The sequence below is a fragment of the Battus philenor genome, unplaced genomic scaffold (genome assembly GCF_028537555.1).
Source record: "Battus philenor isolate CCGP_79_NKW_IND1 unplaced genomic scaffold, ilBatPhil1.0.hap1 SCAF_10, whole genome shotgun sequence".
NCBI classification, from domain to species: Eukaryota; Metazoa; Arthropoda; class Insecta; order Lepidoptera; family Papilionidae; genus Battus; species Battus philenor.
Window position 1 is genome coordinate 13,408,473 of NW_027181662.1, and position 17,700 is coordinate 13,426,172.

Genomic DNA, 17,700 nt, shown 5'->3' on the forward strand with positions numbered 1-17,700 from the left:
GTTAGGTTATAGTAACATGTTTATTATTCTATTTATTGCTTCGATGAAATTCTTTGAAGTCCTCAGAAGACCCTGGATACAGACCGCTACCAACTGGACGTATTAGAAATCTACGGTGGTCACCTATGTCCATTAGTAGACGTTTACAGCTGAAATTAGAATAATTTGTAACTTCTGTAGTTGTAATAAAAGGTTGTCAAATATCTCCCTTCCGCCTTTTTGTCTTATGAATTTCGCGGCTATGTACAAAGCGCTACAGAGCTCGTATTTAGCAATACCATACATAATTTGAAAGGTCTTGACATAACCTACAAAACAACGCTATGCATGATTAGTTTAGATATTGCGTTCAACAGTTATAGACGTGTAAACATTGAGTTCAATAACACCGAAATTCGCGCTATTTTAAAGTTTTCCTTCGTTAAAGGCAAATCCGTTAGAGAAACGTTCCGTGAGATTAATGGTGTTTTGGGGGATGGTACTCTATCACTTCGAACCGCGGAGGAATGGTTTCGACGATTCAGAGCCGGCGAAAACGACACCATGGATAAGCCAGCCGGCGGAAGACCTGTGACGACAAATACCGATCAAATCATGGACTACATCCAGTTAGACCGGCATGTGGCATCTCGTGACATCGCCCAGGAGATGGGAGTTAGTCACCAAACCATTTTAAACCATCTGCAGAAGGCTGGATACAAAAAAAAGCTTGATGTTTGGGTGCCGCATGATTTGACGCAAAAAAACCTTCTGGACCGAATCAACGCCTGCGATATGCTGCTGAAACGGAACGAACTCGACCCATTCTTGAAGCGGATGGTGACTGGCGACGAAAAATGGATCACATACGACAATATCAAGCGAAAACGGTCGTGGTCGAAGGCCGGTGAATCGTCCTAAACAGTGGCCAAGCCGGGATTGACGGCCAGGAAGGTTTTGCTGTGTGTTTGGTGGGATTGGAAGGGAATCATCCACTATGAGCTGCTCCCATATGGCCAGACGCTAAATTCTACCATCTACTGCGAACAACTGGACCGCTTGAAGCAGGCAATTGACCAGAAGCGTCCAGAATTGGCCAACAGGAAGGGTGTAGTGTTCTACCAGGACAACACCAGACCACACACTTCATTGATGACTCGTCAGAAGCTACGAGAGCTCGGATGGGAGGTTTTATCACATCCACCATATAGCCCGGACATAGCGCCAAGTGATTACCACCTGTTCCTGTCCATGGCGAACGCCCTTGGTGGTGTAAGGTTGAACTCAAAAGAGGTTTGTGAAAAGTGGCTGTCCGAGTTCTTCGCAAATAAGGAGGGGGGCTTCTACGAGGGAGATATTATGAAGTTGCCGTCTAGATGGAAACAGATTATCGAACAAAACGGCGCATATTTGAACTAAATCCGATCACTGTAACACTTTTTATAAAGCATTGAATAAAGAGCAAAAAAGCGGAAGAGAGATATTTGACAACCTGTTAAATAAAGTTTATTATTTTTATTATCTACACCCTAAACTGTCTTTCGTAGTAAAGGTTGCAATAAGTCGCTTGGATCAGACCGCATCCAAGACCAATTATCGTGGCGATCTTTGGGGAAGGCATATACCTTTCAGTCAACATCCTTTGGCTGAAAAGAAAAAGCTGTTATTTTAGTTATTCCTTCCAACTTCTTACAACAGCTGTCTAGTAGAGATCGCTTCAAATAATAAAACCTTCGTGTCTTACGCTGCCTTATATATACTATATGTAGTCTCTATAGTGTACTATAAAGTGTAAATAAATATATAAATGATAGATCTAAACTTTTATTATTATAATGAAATACCACACCTCTTATATTTGCAAAAAGATTTTATTTCAAATTTAATATGTACTCACTTGAAAGATATTCCTCAGGGATTTTGTTGTTTCCTTTCTGTTCGGTTCTGTTTTACAAATTTATTCTAATATTGACAGTTTTACTAATTAGAAATGGTTTCCCTACTTTTGAGGATAATCATTAGACATACTAAAAACGAAATACATGTAGTTTTATACATGGCGATTGGAAATAGATGTAAAAAATTCACCAACCTTCAATGTTTTTACATCTATTTTCAATCAACCTGTATAAAAGAATCACTGTGAAATGTGTTACATTAATTAATTTCTTATCTATATTTTCTTGCAACGACTTACCTTGCTGAGGGTAAAAAATATCATAAGTTGCGAGAATCTTTGATCACTTAATATCAGGTGAACAGTTATCTATGACATTCACTCTTCATCATCATCTCAGCCGATGTATAGCCCACTGCAAGACATAGGCCTCCCCCAAAGATCATTACGATGACCGGTCTTGCGCTGCGCATCCAGAGTTCCCACAACCTTAACTATGTCGTCGGTCCATCTAGTGGGATATTTTAACCCTTAAATGCATGACTTTTATATATACTTACAAATTAAACATATATCTTATCTTAAAATAAAACTAGATATATATCTTGCAGATTATCACATATTACACTACAATGCAGAGAAAAAACTTTATGTTGCAGATATACAACACTATGTATTTACTGTACACTATTGTATGCAAAGTGGTATGTTGCAGTTTTTCATCATTATGCATTTAAGGGTTAAAAGTACCACGGTAGAGGTAAAATAAACAAATATAGTTTTGGCATTTTTAATACAAAAAAAAATTGTAGTTCCTGTAATAAACATTGTCATATACTAAATTCATAGAAAACTTCATTTTTAAATATTTTCCTTGTAGTAGAGCAAAAATGAACATCAACTCTACCAAACAGAAGTCACACTGCTGCTGTTTACAAAGTATAAATAACAGAAATAAGATAATAGAGATAAGTTAGAAATCTATGAATTCACCGTCAGCCCCTAGCAATGTAATCACATTGCTCGGGTCTGACGACCCACGTGGCAGTGTACGGACGATTTCTTACTATGCATTAGTCATATTCACTGACCACACACAACTCCCTTATCAACAAAATTTTAGATTATCCTATTAATGCTCCTTTAGAAGTCTGTTCCAGGAATAAGCTGATGTTAGTTCTTGACAATCCTAAATCCTTATGCAGGTTATAGAGATTTCGCTGACATACCTCTCACTCCTATCTCTATCGCATATCGAATTATTTCGTTGACTAGGTAGTCTTGTAGGGTGTTACAACATACATATAAAAAATTGAATAATAAGTCCAAATTCCATATATATCACTGTATACATACAACAATAGATAATTCAAAAAGAGATCTTATACATAATAGAGAAAAGTTCAAAATACTCTTACTCTCTTTTAAGAATTTTATGATGATAGGAATAAATATAATACATTTACCGTTCCAATATATGTATATATATATATATATATATATATATATACATAAACAAATATTTACATATGTAAATAAAAATCTTTCCAGAAAGGTCCTAAACGTTCTTATTTCATATTTTTGGAATTTAAAAAAGTCACAATGTTTCTCGGTTGTTGGCCATTATACCAACAGTACATTGTAGCTAATTCACCCTAAAAACATAATTACAATAAAAATCATACTAAAATCAATCTTTTCTGAGGGTCTGTATCGTCTCTACCTTCCGTCATTCTGTTATCAATGGTACCAGATGCAGCGCTCGTGCTACTTTCCATCTTTTTCCTTCCGCCCCCGTCTTTCCGCATCTTTCCTAAAGAGTGGTACAGCTGTTTCGGTAGCATTATTATCGTCGTTTCAGCCCTTAGACACCCACTTCAAGGCCTGCCTCAATGATATATATCTATGGAGGGGATGTATATCATAATCGACGCATTAGCCAGGCCTGTTGGCGATCGCAGTGTGGTATTAAGACATTGTTTGCATCCCGGGACTCGAACCCATGACCGGCGATCGCAAGTCTTAGTTTTATTGCTGGGCTACCACCACCCACAGCGCTATAATGACATATCACAAACAAAAATTTCCAAAATAATTTTTTTTCTGTAAAAATACCACAGAATATAATAACATTTTTTAACTGTTTATTATTAAGACATTAATAAATACAATGTTCACTTCGACATGCATTTGTTTTATTTAAAAATAGCCTTCACTTTTGACTTTACAAATTCTGTTTGGCAAAATATTTATAAAAGCACAGAGATATTAACATGACATACACAGTCCGGTAAAGTTCACACGGCTTTATTCCGCTTGCCTTTCTTCTTCTTTGTTCTGATGCACGTCTCTTCAGACGTGATGGTGGACTAGTCCTGGAGCCCGAAGAGTGGGGGCACTAGTGTGCCGGTGGTGTATGCTGGAGGGCGTGGACGGGGGAGTACGCCCCTCTCGTCGCAGTACACGTACGGGAACCGGAGTACCCAGTAAGCGGAAGTGCTCAACTTCAAGGGAGGCTCTCCGACTGGATGAGGGATGAAGATCGGCCCTCCCGGTATCGGTTGCACCTACGGATGAGGATATTTATTTATTAATTATATTCATAGCTTCTTAGGTTTTTCGTAAGAAGTCCACCGCGTTATAGGAAGAGGGGTCTGGCACGACCGCGCAATAGGTTTAGGGAGGCTTTCTTGAAATGTGTTGACGTTAACCTTTATCAACCAGCTCCCTCTCCCTATTTTAATTTTTAATAATCCTTCAGATGCTACTTTGGAAGCTCGTTTCAAAAATAAGGTGATGTTCACTCTTGACAGACCTATTCAGCAAGTTATAAAGAGATGTCGCTGTTATACCTCTTATATAAAAAACGCGCTACATGTAATAGCATCTTTAAATTTCTTTACAATTGTTGACGCTCGCTACAATCATCCGTCACTTCCACTTGCTTCCAAAAATGAGATAGCACTATTAATGAAATTTTTTAATACAATGCCCTATGAGGTTTTGATTTGATACTGTAATTAAGATAACTAATTATACATAAATATGTACATATATAAATATTAACACTAATAAATTTAGTTTTTGGTGTGGCAATATGTTCTGTTTCTACTGGGCAACACTTTTTGTGATATAATGTCTCTATCTTCTTCTTTTCAGACGATAGACGCCTAGCCAAGACACAGGCCTCCTACAAAGTCGTCACGAGAGAAAATTTGTCATCTATTAATATTGACGAAATTAGCTGTTAAACGAATATTTGGTGACACTGACATAACTGGCTTTTGTAACGAAAATCTTAAAATTATTTAATAATAATAATTTTTTTTGTAATTATAATTAAATTTATATTAATTACCGGTGTCATCAATTGCCACAATAGGTCATACGCCCCAGCCTTCTCTCTTCATTTAGAGCTAACGCATATATCGGTCTCAAATGGTACAAATGTAGTTAGTTGTAGTTGTTTAGTTTACTTTTGGCTGCAGTGTGACGTGCACGTTGGACTTGGGTGTGACGATGTGAGCCCGGGCGAGGTGTGCACGCGGGGCTGCACGGCACAGGCACGGCAGCTGCAGCGGCACCGCCGCGTGTGCGAGGCGAGCTCCCGCTGCGGCGTCGCGAGCCCATCCGCCCCCTGTCGCACCTCCGGCACCTCCTGGGACACCCACGCCGCCGCCGGTACCGCCCTCTGGCGACGACATCATGAACCTGTAAATTACATCATTTGCTTACACTATCCATTGCCAATAGTACCACACACACGGAATTCCTTCGTATATTTCCAAGAGCACCGGTACGAAACGGTTTGCATCCAACGTCTTCCTAAACAAGGTCGCCTATCCACATTGTGGATCTCACACTGTGATCAATGGTCTGTGTCTGTCTCCAATCCAGAATCTTTAGATCCCAGCGGCCGTCTACAGGATGAAAATCATTGGAACTCATGATACTTCCTATTAAAAAACTATAATGAAAATCATCCTATAGATTAGAGAAGAAAAAGACGGACACTGTGTTTCTTGTCAACAGACAATACTGAAATAAATAAAAATAATTATATTATGAAGTGGCTGCATGTAATCGCATCTTTACATTTCTTTACAATTGTCGACGCCCGCCACAATCATCTGTCTCTTTCATTTGTTCACTAAAATGCGGTAACCCTATTAAAATACAGGTCATTTTTTTATACAAATGGCGCAAGAAGTGCTGGTATAATTGGTTACTGTTTGACACAAATATATATATATTCATAAATATATATATATATATATATATATATATATATATATATATATATATATATATATATATATATATATATATATATATATATTTATATCTTCTCTATATCTTTCTTTTCAATCGATAGACGCTCTCTGCAAGGCATAGGTGTCTCACATAGATCACCACTTTGACCGGTCTTCCGCTGCTCGCATCCAGGGACTTCTCGCGACCTGAACTATGTCGACGGAACCTTTTGGACCTAACGGCCGTCGAATGTACGAGCGATGTGCCCCGCCCACTCCCACTTCAAACGAGCAATTCTTCGAACTACGTCCGTGACATCCTTCTGAGGATCTCTCAACTGCTCTTTGTGCGACCTTGAACCTGTTTATAGGGCCCATCTTAAAGTATTACGTCTCGGATCCGGTGATAACTATGTTAAAAGTTTTAATAAAGCTTTTAAATAAACTGAATTACATCCGACTCATCCAGTAACACCACTATAACTCACCAATTTAAGAAAGTTATATTATAAACATTACCTATGTCCCCGGGGGCATTCAAACTCGAAGCCTATAAATATCTTGACTGTGAGAGGATGTTGTGGAGTCGGCTTTCCTCTCCCACGACTAGAACGCCATGCGTTCGTCTGCTCGCTCCTGTAACTACAGACGTTTTAAATGCATGAATGTACAGCTTCATGGTTTATACACCAATTTTCAATCAACCTGTACATGATCATTCTGAAATAAGTATAAATAATTTATTTTTTTATTTAAATGCTACATGCAAATAACTTTTGGATTTACAGTCTACAAGGACAGATATTAAACAAAAAGCTTTTTATTATTACATTATCATTATGTTATTTATTATTCATGAAACTATAAACCCAATCACCCTGTATATTAATAATAATATTATACTTAAAAAACACTTTACTAAAGATATACACGAAATTAATAATGTTACTGAAATTTAAATGGTAAAAAAAAATTGTATAACTCACTTAACTGAACAATCCCATGGGAAGAGATAGTTGGTGTGGGGAAGAAAACCAGGTTGCAGGTGCTCCGGGAGACCCAGGCTGTGGGAGTAGAGGGAGGAGGGTCCTAAACACACTAGCGACCAGCTGGGGAAGGCTGGGAGTAAGTTAGCTGGGCTAGCTGTGTGCAACATCCCGGGTAGATATTCCGTTGTGGACGGCTGGCGGCTCATTACCTTCTCTGGAATTAAATGGATATCATTATTAACGATGCAAAGATAAATAAATAAAATGCAATAAAAGCCTTTATTGATGAAATTATCTTTAATCTTTTCTTTAAAGGCCTCCTCTGAATTTTTTTTTATTTAATTATCTTTCGCTATGTGCATCCATGTTGGACCTGCTATACTTTATATTACTATCTCTTATTCCGTCTACCTCTCCTTCTCTTACAACCCCATGGATACAGTTATTATTATTTTCCATTTATTCTTATCTTATCTTTTATAGGTACCAAAGATCAAAGGCTTCTATAAGAACATGTTCTTGTACCACTACATACTATTATATAACCAAATTGTAATATAGCTTATACGTCATATAGCTGGTTTTAGTTCGCTTAGTGGGTGCCTAGGAGTCATCTAGTGCTAGAGTGAATCTGGTGAATTTGATCATGGTGAAGAGATTATTAGACGCTATGGGTGTGGAAGATAATGTAAAGATAAGAAGAGTGATAGAAATTGTTAAAGATGCAGGTAGAGTGAGTCATTAAAAATTTAAGAAGAATTATTTTAGAAAGTTAAGATCGTTAACCCCTTGCCGCGCCAGGTCGACGAAAGTATGACCCAAATGTTACGCGTCAAGGTAGTAAACAGATCAGACTGATTTGTGATTGATTTAGTACATTATTATTATTATATTTTATAATCGACAACAATTACAAAATAACGTTTCATGAATTCATTTTTGGGTAAAAATTTTCATCATGAGTCAGACTCGTTAAGGCAAGGGTTAAACGATAGGAGGAATAAGAGACCCCTAAAACGGGGTACAAGTGAAAATAACGTGAACAGGCTTTGTTCAGGTCATTGGAGAACAATGGATGCAATCCGCTTCCGTCTGACCTTTACGGAAGGCCTATACCCAGCTGTTGTTCTAAGGTTGTAATGATGATGACAGTGATATCTTTGTTTTACGCATTATATATAAAAAGGGCATGTTACCCGTAGCTGGCTCCTCCCTGAGCGGCACAAGGTCATAGCGGTCGCGGTCAGTTGCCGGAGCTGTTGTTGCTGTGGAAGGCGCTCCGTCTCCCGCTTCATCGTCATCTCGAGCCGACCCGGGTGACAGCGCATGCGGGGACCATGCGGAGCCTTCGCAAGCTTCCCCTTCGCCCGAGGAGCCGCCCCACCCCGCACTGCTCGCACCCTGGGCCTCACCAGCCTCCGACAACTCCTCGCCGTTAGCACCTTTCACCGACGCCGCTCTATAAATATAACCATTTCATTTGTTTAACATACACTAATCTGGTATAAACCACTGTACCGAGCAATATAATTTTACGTTCTTTTTTAAATGTACAGGATGATTGTTAACAGATGTAAGCACTTTTAAGTGCTAACCATATAGCTCGTTTGTTTTCAATAAATATATAGTACACCATATTCAAGACGGTTTATCAATGGTTTGATATCTATAGTAAGGAAAAGGGTTTACAAAATTCTCATCATCACGTATTGTTAAAACTAAAATTAATTATTGTTTACTATCTTTCCTTAAAGACCTTATAATTCCAAAATTTATTGGCCAGTCACATTTCAATAAAAAATTAATGATACATATTTCAGAGTGATCACTATATACAGGTTGATTGGAAATATTGGTGTTTGTAAAGCTTTGCTGACAAATGAACTATACATTCACACACACACACATAAATATATATATATCTTACATCTGTTCTTCTCAGGTCTAAGGCATATAGCGTAGGAACAGTTGGTAGATTCATCTTGACTGTGTTGAATAAAGATTTTTAAATTTATTTAGAATAAAAAGTAAGTGTCGCGTGGTATAGTGGGCACCTGAAGGAGGGCGTGGAGGGCTGGAATACGGGCATGTCTATAGACTGCAGCGTGTTGCAGACGCCGCAGTCGTCGGCCGCCTGCTGGTAGAAGCCGTAGTTGGCCTGACGCACGGTGTACGGATCCTCGCGCGTGCTCTTGTGGCGGCCGCAGTTGCACGCGCTCACGTACCGCACGCCCGACGAGTGCTCTTTGCTGCTGTCGCTGAAATGTCACACCCAAAACATAATTCAAAGCTTCAAATAGTCCTACACAACAAGCGCTTCACCATTATTATTTCAACCGTAACATGTCCACTGCTGAGCATAGTCATGCCCAGAAGTTTCGAATAGCTTATTTTTTGATAACGTTGATTTATACGGAGTTCTATTTTAAAACTTTCTTTTTGTTGTTTTCAGCCAATAGAAGCCCACTGCAGGGCATAAGTTTCCTCCAAAGATAGCTATAATGATCGGTCTTAAGATTTAACCCAGCGGTCATCTGTTCTGGGCGATATGTGACCTGAATACTGCCACTTATACTTTTCAATCCGCTAGACTGTATCGGTTACTTTCGTTCGTATACTAGAGGTACGATATATATATGCTATGGTATATGTGTGTGTGCGTGTGTGTGTGTGTGCGCGTGTGGTCGCGTGTGTGTGTGTGTGTGTACTCAATCGCTGCGTTTGGAAGGTATAAAATATACGCCGAGAAAAACCAACCAGAATTTCAACACTCAATGAATTAAAACTCTTCTAAAAAGCCCAGTCACATTTTTCGTTACAAACATTTTGGCTATTTATTCATGTTTTTATCGAAATAGAACCATTTACAATGTCCACTTCTATATGACATACGAAGAAATGATGCCATACGAGCCCAATTTGATAGAACTAGAATCAGATGGAATTTGAATATGAAATCGAATTGATATTTAAAAGCCGATCTGAATTCGAACGTACAAACATAATTCGAATTTTAAAAATTATTATCGCCGTAGTGGCCAGTAATACAGAGTTCACATGTGAAAGGCATATATCATAATAGTGGGGAAATTAAATGAATAATTATATAATAAGTGTTTTGACACTGACTGTTCCGGCTCTATGCAGGGGTGCTGCGTGAGGGAGGGTGCTTCGCAGAGCTTCCGGGTCTTCCACACGGCTGCGCAGGCGGCGCGTAGACGTGTGCGTGCGCCGCCTATCAGGGGTCCCCGGGCCATCGCCTCCAACTCACCCAGCGCTACATTCACCTGACAAAACAATTATGGCTTTATTATTCTTATTTTTACGCGAGTGTATTTCACTTATATTTTAAACTATCACTAGAGATTAAAAAAAAGCAATGGCATTACATCCGTCACGCTCATGTTATATGGGACGAAAGTTATTGTTCTTATCTGTGGTCAGAACATATCTACTGATTTATTTAATGGCTTCCATTATTAGGGACCCCTGTTTTGGTTCATTCCTGTCTTGTGAGGATAGTCTTTATTTTTCAATTTAATATTTTTTTCAGTTATTTATCATGTTTAATTGTCCTCTTTCATGAATCACATTTTCCTTCGTACTCCTTTTAGGTTTTTTCCTTCATCAATATCTCACTCTGTTCTCTGATCTAAATATTGGAACCAACTTAGAACAGCTTTTTGAGTCACCATAAATTTTATGTTTAAATAATATAATTTAAAAAAACAATACATTTACCTTATGAGCATGTTGCTGGCTGGAATAAAATGGCGGTAAACCCTCTGTATATGACGCCTGTGCTATAGGCAGAACCTGCGATGAAAAAATGATTTTTAATAATTTTCCTGTGGATGTTTCATTTTTAATTAGTTGCCGTTAACACGTAATATTTGAACAGGGACGATGGAGTAAAATTTTCATTTGCTCCTCCATTATCATTTCAACCTTAAAACGTCCACAGTTGGACATATGCCGTAAATTTCCAAAAAGAACCGAACCTATACAGAATACGGGGGAAACGGCTAGCGGCCTGTGATCTTTCAGTATTTTGTTCAACATTTAACTTCTCCCATCCTTCACATAATATCGCATTATCTTCTTCCTTCACAATATATTGTTTATTATTTTGGCCACATTTCTCACAATATTACCTTTTTCATTTTTTACATTTTTATTTTTATCATAGACATTACATTTGTTTGCCTCAGCTCTTTTTGTTTCTCTCTCTCTCTTTCTTATCACTATATCACACCTATTTATCACTATTACCCGACCTTTGGTTTTGTTCAGTAATGACTTTCATAATGACCTCCTCGCAGTATTGTAAGATTCTGTGTGGATAATAGGATCCTGTATCCCTATCAGGGACGCGATGCTGCCATTCTCGACCTTCCTTCTTAGCTCAATCTCTACTTCTCTTCTGATAGCACTGAACAAAGTACAGCAGTACCATGGAAAAGGTTAGAAATAATAGTTACCTTAGCGCAGCGGGCTTGTGAGAAGCGCACGTCAGTTGCGAGGGTATCAAATAGCACCCCACTGTATTCCTTCTCACCCTCAGTCTTGGAGGTCTGCAGGTATATGGGTGCGAGTGCCTGTGCGGCTTTCCTCCAAGATGACGCGCTGGGTAACTGTTTAAATAAAACTATAGATAACATTTCTAATATAATTTAATACACAATAACACACATACACACAATTATACAAATACACATACAAATCATAAAAAAAAATTATAATGGAAGATAAATATGAATAGTAGAATGTACTATTTTAATACTACCTACAATGTGAATCAATGTTTTCCAAAGTAGGCCCACGCTCCACAGATGGGCAATTTGGTTATTAAGGGGGATGATTCGAAAGTGGACTCGATACGGGTTTAACCCTTTCGCTTTTAAATAAAAAAATGTATGTTACATATGAGGGCCTAAGGATTTTTCTTTTTAGCTGTCGTACCTTTATTCGGTTTTAGGGATAGGGTGTTTATTTCCTTTTTTTTATTTTTTTACATCCTTTTTTTAAATTTTTAAGGTCTGCTATTCCTCTTAAGATCTATCTTTCCTCTTCCATCATTCTACAGTTCATTCTTTTCCATACTAATTTCCGTTCATTCATCTCCTCACTTCCTTCGTTTCATTCCTCAAATACTACAAGAATTATCACATTTCTTTACTTATTTACTATTTAACATTATTATAATCTGCTTATTTTTACATTTTATTACGGATCATTGTCGGTTTTTATTTTATTTTCTCAACATTAAGTTCTAAATTTATTTTATTTTTTATTATTTTGTTTTTTCTACCCACTATCTGTATTGGTTTTATTTAGGTGCGGTGCATGGTATATAAAAGGTTTAAAAATACTGATGAAAGTTGAACCAGGCAAGCCTAGCTTTTGAGACCAACCAAAGACCAATCTTGAGCTGCCTGCATTTAGAACCTTTCCGCTACATTACGTCCTCGGCCCACTTGATGGAGGGCCTAGAAGGCTGAACCTTGGCTTGGCTGATTGCTATTACCTGGTTAACATTACTTCCACTTTGGTAAGCACAACTTGCTGCGATGGCATTAATAGGTAAGTAGCTTTAACATTCACAAAATTATTCTTTAACAGTCTTACGTACTTACCTCAAAGAATGATGTACTCATAGCATACTTTCCAACATTGTCATCGAAACCTTCTCCAAAGGCAAGATCGATGTGACCCTGAAGGAACTGCCGGAAGGAGGGCCTCTCAGTGGGTGCTTCGGACTCCTCGCCTCTGCACAACTGCACCAGCCCGCGGACGAGGGAGCTGACGTCACGTGCGTTGCCTGTCTCTTCCTCTGTGTTGATGTAAACAAACTCTTCATTCTTGGGAATTGCGAACACTGATTTTGCGCTGAAATAAATTTATCATATATCATAACCTGAAGATATTATACAGGATCATTGTAAAAGGGTGAATGTACAGCTTATTTGTTATCAATTACATTGTGAGTTACTAGTGATTATTTATACAACAAGATAGTTAGTTATAAACACAGCATGACTAATTGCAGATTAATTCTATTTCTTAGACGTTTGACAAGTAAGCTGTCTAATTGATGTTGTAAACATCCGACGTCCTGTCCAAGAAAATCAACAAAGTGAGATTAAATAGTAAGTTGGACTTAGGTTCTGGGAAAATAGTTGCTCACCAGGGTACAAGAGACACAGAGTCCGACTCAATGGGAATCACTCTCCTTTAGAAATAGAGTCCCAAAATCGGCTCTTAATAAGTTCAACACACATAGTGTTTAACTTAGTTTTTATAAAAGAAGTCTTCGATTGGTGTCACTTGACTAGATTACCCAAAAATTATTATCAAACAATAAATATCTATCAAAACAGACAAACAGAAAACTTTCAATTTTAATTTTAATTTAGCAATAACATATTATATATGAGATGATTGACATGATTACTTGTAAACGTAAAAACTTTGAACGGTTCAATGTCACTCTATTCAAAAATCAATGGTTTCAGAAATAAAAAATAACTTATTAATAATATACTGAGAAATTCCGCTTACAACACATAAAAATTAATTATTGTTTACTATGTGTCCCTGTAGATATTGTAGTGCCAGAAGTTATTGGCCTATCACATTTCAATATAAAAAAAATAATGAATGTAACATATTTCACCCCTTTAAACTTTAAAACCCGTATATATAAACTATCACGGTTACACAGACCCAAATCCCATATGCATACTTAATTAATTGTTACTTTAATAAAAATCATTTGACTAGCATCTATAGAGTTAAAAATTAATAAGTGATATGCTATAATTAGAATAATTATTTGCATTGAAAATAATTAAAAATATATTTTAATTTAATTTAACATTCTTTATTATACACGCTAGGATACATTTAAATAGTTTCATCATAACAAAAAAAAAGATCAATGGGTAGTCTTATTACACAAGGCAATCTCTTACAGACAACTATAGTATGGAAATGGTAGAAGTATAAATAATGGGTAATTAACCTATACAAAACATACATATATACAAACAAACATACATACATCTGTACATAACTTATATATTTATAATATGTAAGCTATAATACATATTATAAATGTAATACAATAATAAATAAAAACATCAAATTCAGAATTAATAAATATGTATATACATAGTCTGTCAAATGTCTTTTTAAACTATATTACTTGAATATTAAAAAAGAAAATTAAAAAAAAATCTCGACATACCAAACATTTGTGATGATTCGTGTTTTCCTTAACTTAAAATACAGCTGATCCTCCACCGCATGTTCGAGCCTTTTCAGAGCTGCTGGAGCCTTGCGCAATGGAGTCGGAGCTCTTCGGAAGTGAAAGAGCAGACGGGGACAACACAGCCTCCCATGGGTCTCCCATGTTCCTCCTATTTTTGCATTGGTTAAGGCAGCTTTCGTTGGTAGTAGTAATTCATTTCTATGGAAAAAAAACGAATTTATTTTCGTATTGAAAATTATTATCGATAATATGAAATTTAACAAAAAATTATAAAAATATGCCACTAAATAAATTGAACGAGGTTTTTAAGAATTTATTTTATGATTTGTAAAATATTATCAATATTAATGCGTAAATAAATCAACAATTATGAATTCAAAATGGCGGAAAATTGTGTTCACATAAAACTATAACATACTGCAGGCAATTTAGTTTTTTTTTTACATAGAGACAACCTTGTAATCATAATTTCATAAACTACTTTAAATTTTCTATTAAAATTCAAATTATTTGGTATTAAATACAAATATATAAAACACCTTATAATACATTTCATTAGCCCAGTTTTTACTCTCAATAAAACCCATTTTAACGTATTCCATGCCATGTGGGGCGTATACGTCCCCCGCTGCACTTTCGTTCAGGCCATTTGCAGTTCTCATTGACAAAGGATACTAAAAAATAAGTTGTAGGGTCGAATATATATAACCTTAAATCAAGTATACGCGTACGTAATGCACATTAAAATTTATAACTTTTTCCCGCTAAATATATCTTTGCAGTATTGAAAAAGTGTAATATATCTTAAATGTATGTATATGCATATGTCTAAAACAACTTTTTTTAAGTTTTAAAGTGTGGGTCTTATATGCCCCATGTGGCCCAAATGGAAATCTTCAAAATTTGCTGTGGCACAGAATATGTTAAATAATTACTTAGAAATTTTGTAAATTGTTCAGATTGATATTCATTTTTATAGCTAAGCTTTATTATACAATGTATTGGTATATTATATTTTGTTTAGTCATAACACTTTAAACATTAGTTGTTAAAAAAAATATATTTATTCTTTGATTTATGTGACTGGAGCAATATAAGGAAATATCATAATAATTATCGCAAATAGTTTGTAGAACATGGATAGATAGATGAAAACACAAATTACTAGGTTTAATTTTCTTGTTGTACTATTTGACATCAAAAATGCAAATAAGATAGAAGTCTGCTTATAGTAATTGATTTAGAGATATTAGAAAAATCACTTAAAATTTGAAATTACTGACTTATATCATCTTAGTTTTAAAGTACATCACCTGTAGGCATCAACAGCTTCAAACAATTGCAGGTAACCAAGATCAAACACTGGTGTTGGCAGAGACAGAATTACAATATGGCAAAGGTGAAAGATCAATGTCATTGCTTTGCAGGATTCCATTGCCAACTCTCCAGCTGCCACCAGCCAGTGTGCTGCATCTGCATCCTTGACGCTGCTCTTTGAATCTTCATTGAGGTCATTGGCCAGTGCCACAAGACGTTTTGTATCCAAATATGTCATGGCATGTAAATAAAGGATACCTCCACGTTCATCCCAATGGCACTCAATGTCATTCTGCAATAATTTAAAATTAAATTTAACTTTGGTTTATGATTGCCTACAACATTAAGATAATTAATCTTGAAAATTTTAAATTAATTACATATCATATTAATTTGCATTTTTAGCACAAACAGTATTAGACATGAATAAAAATACAGGTAAAAATATATATACATATTTATATGTGTACATAAATTTTCTTGAATGTATGTTTGTTTAGTAATGTATGTATATGTATGCATGTACACCATATACTGCCCTTTCCTTCATGCCTTTCATCTCCATCCAAAAGTTGTCTAGTAGAGATTGCCACAAGTGATAAAACCGCATCTTGTACCATATAAATTGTTTCTTTTTTTCCTAGTTATTGTCAAGGGTGCATACAAAAGTGTAAATAAATAAAATATTTGTATCTTTGGTAATTATCAATATGTATTTCATATGGTTATATATTATTACTTCTACTTTCGACTTTCTATGGCCAATTTTATGAAGTCCTCCGATACACAACTAAAATGTCATAGATATTCAACTTAAATTTATTAATCATATTAATGTGGAGCAAATCAAGCAATTCCATTGTGAGTAAACAGTAATTTAAATTCTCTTTTTTTATATAAAAATGTTTGCAACAATGAAATGCAATGAGACCAAAACTGGTTAATTTATTTCACCTTGAAAAACTTCAAACACATATTTATATATGTTATACCTAATTTCTGATCTAATACTAATGTAGTATAACAAACAACAATATATCATTTCAACAATTTGCATTACAACAACTTTAACAAGGTTGTCTGTACACCTTATAGGTTGACTTACAACACAGGCAAGTTCATGTTGACCACTTCAGAACCTTAAGGCCACAATGGCCTGTGTTATGCATGCTATGTGGCCTGCCTACTTCAATTTGCCAATCTGTTGGGCAATATTTGTTACTATTGTTCATCTATGGATCTCTGCAGTCCTGCTTCAACCTCATAGTTTATTTTCTAGTCTAAATGAGTCAGTTCTAAAAAAAACTTATTGACCTATGAGAGTTTGTATGATAGAATTATCAGTTTCTGTGTATTTATTGGACAGGAAATATTTGAGGGACCGGAAAGCAATGTCGTTTCTGTCGACATATTTTACAAAAAAACGATTGATTTATACCGCACCGGCATTGAAAATTTGTATACTAAATGGCAAAAGGTTGTTAATTACGGAGGTGAATATATTGTTGAAAAGAAAAAAAATGTTAGAAATGTAGTCGTGGGAATTTAACTTAAGAAAGCGACATTACTCTCCGGTCCCACTAATAGTTACGTACTTTGGATTTGTGGTGAATATACTAATGTTTCAGTTGAAGGAGTGCTCAATGAAAGTAACATACATTTAAAAACGCACTTACTTCCTCACATTTAACAGATGGTAATAATGGTGTTGTTTTATTAGGATATCGATACGGTGATTTTCCAATAATTCCGACCACAACTATTCTCTCTTTTTTAGAAAATTCAGGTATATCGTTTATTGAAAAAACATTCATTTTGTCAAATGTAAATTCTAGTTTTTCATTTAAAATATAATATTAATTGGCGTTTATAAATATGTAGTTAACATGTTAACATTCAATGTTGTGACATTTGATTTGACAGGCTTCAAAAGCTTGTTTTGTAAATGCGAAAAATAATTCATTGCTGATTGAAAACTTCTACAACAAATAT

At 35.9% G+C, this 17,700-nt stretch overlaps 1 protein-coding gene across 2 annotated transcripts; it reads right to left on the bottom strand.

The window, feature by feature from the left end:
* Positions 1 to 3,986: 3,986 nt before the first annotated feature.
* On the bottom strand, positions 3,987 to 17,607 carry LOC137923157 (nonsense-mediated mRNA decay factor SMG8). 2 transcript variants are annotated; one of them, XM_068766319.1, is made up of 13 exons: positions 17,385 to 17,607; positions 15,705 to 16,000; positions 14,368 to 14,589; positions 12,755 to 13,007; positions 11,600 to 11,752; positions 10,860 to 10,934; positions 10,248 to 10,405; positions 9,173 to 9,376; positions 8,315 to 8,577; positions 7,116 to 7,332; positions 6,649 to 6,765; positions 5,353 to 5,587; positions 3,987 to 4,443 (listed from the first exon to the last, which is right to left on the bottom strand). In XM_068766319.1, exons 1-13 carry the CDS (start codon positions 17,520 to 17,522, stop codon positions 4,246 to 4,248), a joined length of 2,529 nt encoding a protein of 842 aa, XP_068622420.1. In that variant the 5' UTR covers positions 17,523 to 17,607; the 3' UTR covers positions 3,987 to 4,245. The 2 variants fall into 2 exon arrangements, with proteins under 2 accessions (XP_068622420.1, XP_068622411.1); XM_068766310.1 differs by having other exon boundaries at positions 3,988 to 4,443; positions 6,649 to 6,771.
* Between the last annotated feature and the right edge of the window lie 93 nt (positions 17,608 to 17,700).

Bases quoted from the DNA above. Each gene is read 5' to 3' on its own strand.
- LOC137923157 (XM_068766310.1), bottom strand. From the start codon at position 17,522: ATGAATGTTTTTTCAATAAACGATATACCTGAATTTTCTAAAAAAGAG. The intron at 13,008-14,367 runs GTATGTCGAGAT...AATTTATTTCAG, and splicing joins CGAATCATCACAAATGTTTG to CGCAAAATCAGTGTTCGCAA. The intron at 7,333-8,314 runs GTAACATGCCCT...ATTTAATTCCAG, and splicing joins CAGGGAGGAGCCAGCTACGG to AGAAGGTAATGAGCCGCCAG.